General features: G+C 34.3%; 1 protein-coding gene across 3 annotated transcripts; it reads right to left on the bottom strand.

Annotated features, from left to right (window-relative positions):
• Positions 1 to 221: 221 nt before the first annotated feature.
• On the bottom strand, positions 222 to 6,811 carry LOC114516331 (deleted in azoospermia-like-B). Of its 3 annotated transcripts, none has more exons than XM_028535774.1 (8): positions 6,662 to 6,811; positions 2,671 to 2,703; positions 2,272 to 2,343; positions 1,810 to 1,901; positions 1,440 to 1,614; positions 1,288 to 1,339; positions 1,126 to 1,211; positions 222 to 1,048 (listed from the first exon to the last, which is right to left on the bottom strand). In XM_028535774.1, the coding sequence occupies exons 2-8, from the start codon at positions 2,671 to 2,673 to the stop codon at positions 923 to 925; spliced, it is 606 nt and encodes a 201-aa protein (XP_028391575.1). In that variant the 5' UTR covers positions 2,674 to 2,703; positions 6,662 to 6,811; the 3' UTR covers positions 222 to 922. The 3 variants fall into 3 exon arrangements, with proteins under 3 accessions (XP_028391575.1, XP_028391573.1, XP_028391574.1); XM_028535772.1 differs by lacking the exon at positions 6,662 to 6,811 and adding an exon at positions 3,067 to 5,502; XM_028535773.1 differs by lacking the exon at positions 6,662 to 6,811 and having other exon boundaries at positions 2,671 to 3,017.
• Between the last annotated feature and the right edge of the window lie 52 nt (positions 6,812 to 6,863).

Genomic DNA, 6,863 nt, shown 5'->3' with positions numbered 1-6,863 from the left:
TAAAACCAGAGTAGCGATAATTACGATGGATTATATACCTGGTTGCCGTGAACTCATAAACTTCAATTCAATAAGTAATATTGTTATTTGACTTTTTATCTGTTACTTACCCAACCCACCCTTTCCACCTGTTGACTGGCCAACAATGTTCGCCCGAACTAAAACCAATTACTGTAAGTTAATAAATAGCATTTATTAAGCAAATATGCATAGAACCCTAACATGACATACATTAATGACCTATATGATCTATTATACTAAAACACATTATAAAACACTACATATGATATAGATTTATTGATTGCCCACAGCTTAAGAAATAAGTTGTCCATAACATGTCCAATGCTGTATGCATGCAAATACAGACTTGTAAACTGAGTGGACGAGCTGTTATAATTTCCTATACTGTGCACAACTGTACTAATTATTTACATTATAAAGAAATAAATCTTGCTATTTTGTTTGATGCAATCCCGCATGTGGTGCATCACATAACCTCAATATAAAACACCCAAATATATATATTAATGTACCCTGATTTGTCTCCAATGAAACAATATTTATCTTAACATGATGTGTTTACTAGTATATTGTCACACTATGACAAACATTAGAAATGCAAAAAAATTGCACATAGACAGTGTATAATAGTGTATAACTTATAATATGTATAAATATATAGAGAAAGGTTCTATATCTTGTTATGATTCAAGGGTCATTAAACTATAATATAATTTCCTTGATTGACAATATATAGCAGTCCATTGGTAGGTACATAATTACATATGACAGGACAAAAATTATACGAGCACTCTTGCTTATCTTTATCTGTACAAGCATACTAAATTGCCAACTAGAAATGATTTCCTGTCAGATTTGATCATATAAGCAGGCACATTTAGAGCTGACGCAGGTATGTGAATTATTTCTTCATGAATCTTGGAGGAATGTTTTTCCTCTTGGCATTGTATGTGTATTTTTTACTTCTTGTTTCATCACTGTACACACTACAGTTCCCATGATAGCTTGACACAGTGTATGGCTGCATCTATGCATTCAGAGTGGAAAATATAAGATACTATATAAAACTCTGATATCTCTGTCAAACTGAAGACCATAACTTACATAATTTTGGTTTAGAACAGCTGGGTTGTAGTTAGGATACATCATATAGTAAACACCATCATTGGTATATACTTGATTGTACGGATCTGTGAAATAAAAAAATAACATATTAGCACATATAAGTGGACAAATAAACTCAGGAAAATGTGACTTTTTACGCACCTAAGGGTTGCTGTATGTAAGTTGGGTTGAAGTATGGTGTTGATTGCTGAGTCTATAAAAAAACAATTAGAAAACATGAATACACAAATGATACAAATTATTTTAGATGGTATATTAAAGGAATGAGGTTATCAAGTCAAAAGCATGTTTACCTGTTGACCAGATGGTAATGATGACTGTGCCCACATAACCATTTCAGGCTGAACAGTAGAAGCCTCTTTTCTGACTGCTGGACCAATGTTGATTTTTTTATTTTTGAAATATATTATCCCCATTGACTCCACTTTTTTCACTGTACTTTTATGTTCAAAAGTTATGAAACCATATCTAAAATATAATGATCATATTTTTTAATTTTACATTGTGAAGATTTTAAGATTTGTATAAGCAGTATAAATAGTTAGATCTTACACGGCTAATTAGTTAACCAGATGGTTGTATTGTCAAGCGATATTCCTACTTTTCACGAATACGCCCATACTTGTAAGTAAAATACACAAGAAAATGGTTTATTTGCCGTACCCTTTGGATAATCCCGAATCATCAAGGATTATTTTGCTCTCAATCACATGGCCAAAAACATTAAAAAAATCGGCCAATTCATACGCGCTTGTCTAAAAAACAAAATGCAAATGATTTGATGAAAAGAAGCAGGACAGACAACATAAGTGTTTTATAAAAAACCTCGACTTAAAATTGGGATACAATATCACAGTTAAAAGGAACTGTCCTCTTTTTGACGGAAACCCTTAGGTCTATGCTAATACTTGTGCGGTCTTTGTAATCACCAAATTTAACGCTGTATAATTCAAAAATACTCAAAGAGACTTCCCCGGTTTTCAACTATGTTTGAAAAATTTCGAAGAGATAATGCCTTTTTTTAGTTATGACATCAAACACTCTTTTTAATAAGGATCGTTGGACGGGACATCGATTTTAAAACGGTAAATCGTACAACCATGAGGCAAAATAAACCATACTCACATTTATTGGTAAACCTCCAACAAAGATTCTGTTCGGGAACTTTTTTCCGTACAAGTAAGTTTGAATTTCGGCCTAAAATAGAAATGGTTTAACTCGAAAACAGCCCACGTGTACTGTAAAGACCCCCAAAATCGGTAACAGGAATAGACGGAAATGCTTTTATACACTCTGGCAATTACTTCCCCAACCCGGCCGCTATTTTTCTAAACTTTAAGCTGAATGCGACAAGCAAATGTATACATTTATAACTAGCAAAAAATCATAATAAGTCTATTCCATGCTAACAAAATACCGTTATAAATTCGCACTAAAAGCAACGAAATGCATTCAACCTAATGCTTTTACGAGAGACAAAGATGCGATAAGAGAAACATACTAAATAAATATGAATATACTTACCATTTTCACGTAGTTTTTCTTATACGAATCTCTCTACAAAATTGGAAACAAATAATTTGTTTACGACAATATTTCTGTGCGATGTTACAATTGCTCCACCAAAATGTAAATTATACACGTTTTGGTTACTCGGAAATAAAGTGCTTAAGAGACTCTTCACCACTCGATATCTGCAACAAATAACTCTTCAAATATGTCTGTTGTTATGCATATACAAATTATCAAATTTGCCAGAACAATAGCTTTAGAAAAAGGACATTCGCGGCTCTCTTTAGAGAATAAAAATATTCTATCTAATGTTACACATCACATCATGTGCAATTACCCATCACATGCCATTGTTTAGTATCAATACGTTTATCTGCAAATAAACTAAAAACTAGCATCACAACTCACCCAAATTCAGCAGTGTTTTATAAAAACTGTAAGGACACAATTGCACAGCACACGCCCAGTATCGAACTCGTGCTTTTAAAGGGATTCCAAATGACGTGTTGATACACACGTGACAATTTATTTTCTCGTTCGTGGTCCAAGCTGCGTAATTCAATTTGCGCAGATACCCATTTCTATTTTGCACGCACAATATGCTATTTTATCAATAGTGTAAGTGACTGTGGACATGTATCTTGAAAAACGATCAAATCACTGCCGTGTTATCATGGATATATGATTATAGTTTAGGTTCGTTTTTTTGATGAAATGTTCAGATTAAAAAAACAAACAGATTTCGTAAATCCGCGTAAAATAGTGGTACCTACTTTGAGATACCTTTCCTCAATTAAAACTACTTTAAATCAATAAAACCTGTAATTTATATCCATTGGTTTAATTAATAAAAAGGAGAATAAAACTATTTAGGTTTTATTGAAAGAATCATTTTAGTAATACGGCCATTTGCGTATGCAACAGTTATTATTAGTAATGAAATGACAGGTTACCGCTTGTCACACTTTGCATAATAGCTTTGTCGGCATTGGTATTGTTTGTTTGTTGTGCAAAATATGATCATTACGGATAATGATAACGTCATGTTTGCGAAATACAAATGATGACTCATACAGTTACATTAGGTTGGATGATTTTAAAAAACATTACTGTATGTTTTGTTTTTCAGACAAACAATTTATGTCTCAGAAAAACCTTGCAGAAAAATTGACTGTTTAGTTGCCTTCCGAAATAACTAGAGAGCAGCATGCTGGCAAAGTCTTCCAGTAACTTATCATAAAAAACATAAATATTCTAGACCTAAGAAGAGGCAGTTCTCCTTGTTTATATTACAGTGTAGGTCGGCAGCGCATGCACCACTTTTGGATGAAATCTTACGCTTTGGGTCCATAAACGGATGTGCGGTAAAAAATATACACCGCGGTAAAACAGTATGAATGATTATGTCATTTCATACCATCATCCTACTAACACTATATCAGCCCGACAAAGTACAGAAGAAGACCTCTAACACACCGCTATTTTGACTTCTATAGCCGTCTGCCGCAAACTGTTTTTTAATTTGATTAGACGTGCAAGTAATCGTCCAGGAACGTGGGGATATGTCTCTCACTTTTTATCCGTTGAAAGAATTGGAATTAATTCAAAAATCTGCTTCAGAAAACGCAAATACAATCACTGAGCTTCAAGAATATAGCACAAAAACTTGGGGACAATATATAACAAAATACCATTACCAGCAAACAATTTGATAAAATACAAGAAAAACATACTCCGAAAAATGACATCTTGCTTGTAGAACTCAAGATGTGAGCTATTATAGTCTAAAGACAACAAGACAAGAATTTCAAGATGATATTTCGTTCGACAAGGACTTTGAAATAAAGTCGAAATATCACCTTGAAATTCTTGTCTTGTTGTTTATAGCTCATATCTTGAGTTTACAAGATGTTATTTTTCGGAGTATGTTTTTTCTTATATACAACACAGTCAAACAGGTGAGCGATAAAACTATAAAGTTAAACTGGAAATGTTTTGCAAACATCGCTCTGGCGTCCCTAAGAAACATCATCCTGCCATGAGATCTGTCGTTTGATATATATAGAGTATCTTTAGCTTGATCTTTATGGCAGATTTGGCCTAGTTTGCAGCTCTTACTAATGACAGAGTTTCAGTATTTATTTAAACCTGAGGCTTTGATCTAATCTGTGCGATTTGCGCATTTTTTTTGAGGTGCATTTAGGCTATATCGCGTAACGCAAAATGCATCGTATCGATGTTGGTTTAGATGGAGAAACTTGACATCCGGTAAACACTTCAAGAGAACATTTAGTGATCGTCGTAAATATGATGTTTGAAAAACATTTTTCAATGAGAACGCGGAAAATAAACATTTTCAATGATCCCGCTGTATGTGTTGAAGCGGGTCATGAACCTTGGCTCTGGACGAACCCGGCTCTTGATAACAGTTATATACCTCCAGGGAGTTTTTACCACACAATGTGCCTAAATCTGCGCGTATCATCAAAACACAAAAAGTGCCACAGAGATTGGCAATTGAACATTATCTTTCTTGCTTCACAGTAAACAACTAAAGCCATTTTCATGTATAAATATGTGCTATCCAGTTCGTGCGCACAAATTGGGCAGACGACATATAAGATATGACGCTAATGAAAAAGTTTGGCTGCGACTTGGTGACGTATTTCTACTCCATCATTTAAAATCACATTAGGCACTGACAGCTGAGGCAACCCCAACAGCTGTGGGATGCAGAAATGGCTACGAAAGTGTCATTCTATAGCATTAAAGATGTTGAAAATAAATATTCATTGTTTTCTAGTTTGCGCGCCAAAGATGCTCGTCTGGCTGTGACAAAGAGGATTAAAGGGATTAGAGATTGGCCAAGGAAGGACATACACACTTGAACTCAAGAGCAAATAGCACAAATAATAAGCTTAGTGTTGATGTTTACTGACAATCATCCAAACTTCACGCGAATTTCTACTTTTCGTACCTTGCTTATTTTTACCTCATTTAAGACCACAAGATCATAAACAGGTTTAGTGGGTTACGAGTTGACACTCGTCAACCAAAAAGGTTGGTGGGACCAGATCGGTGAACCAAAAAATTCCAAGAGGATTACAGTTTTGCAATTAGGCACAGATATTAGGCACAGATATTAGGCAATGAATGACCGGTTTACTGACTATACTAGGATTTATATAACGTGTGTGTGTCAAATTTGTAATCAAATGCGGAGAATTGAAAAGCTATAACAGTCTTTAATCTACTGTCACCTGGTGGTACATCAAACCTCTGAGATCAATAAAGAGCTTGACCTTCATATAAAAAAGAGACTAGGGTATGACCTCATGATTTTCTATAAATCTTGCGCATGGTACAATTTCAGTCGATGGAAAACGGCGAAAAACTCAATTAGACTACAGAATCACTCCTCACAACCAGTAGGTTTACTGTTTTCACTGACCACGCTACAGCACGCGCTCTATATAGGCTCATATATAAATGCCCCTAACTGATCGAACTGTTTATGTGGTAATTTTAGCCAGATATCTTGTCATTAGCACCAACCCACCACAAATGCGAACAATCTGTTTAATTAAACAGTTTATATAAACAGAATATCAAATAAGCTGCGCAGTTTTAGACCTATATATAGGAACAAAAATAGAGGTCAACGTGAACGTTTAATAATCACTAAAATTTCGCATCAAATACTTGCGTTAACAGTTCATATTACAGAGGTTAAAATGGACCCTTTGGGCTTTTCTAAAATGAACCAATTTGATCGTATTTATATCTACCATCAACACAGTAAACCTATTTAAACCACGGTTATCAGAAATTGAGAATTACAGCATGCAAGCGGCTTAAAGAAGGAGACGAAATATGAATAATTACGGCTATTTCATAATGGTTTTATTTTATAATCCGCAACACGTCTATAACTAATATTTAAGGTTATCTTGGATGTTGATAAAACCTGCTAACATGAAATAAAACACAACTTTAAACTCACCCTTCAATCAGATTTCTCTTGAGGTTGATAGAGTTCCCCAGTATAAAGGCGTCTAGAAAAATTTAGAGAATCTTGTACCTAAGTTATGATTTGAACCAAGCCTTATGAACTTAGTGTCAAAATGCAGGCTTATCAAGGCTAGCTCGTTGACAGACAATCTACTGAACCATTTCCTATCGTACTTATTACAAAATAAATAAAT

This window comes from Dendronephthya gigantea, unplaced genomic scaffold (assembly GCF_004324835.1).
Source record: "Dendronephthya gigantea isolate DGI-Jeju-01 unplaced genomic scaffold, DenGig_1.0 000005F, whole genome shotgun sequence".
Lineage (NCBI taxonomy): Eukaryota > Metazoa > Cnidaria > Anthozoa > Malacalcyonacea > Nephtheidae > Dendronephthya > Dendronephthya gigantea.
Note: the sequence above shows the minus strand (reverse complement) of the source record. Positions and strands in the feature narration are given on the sequence as shown.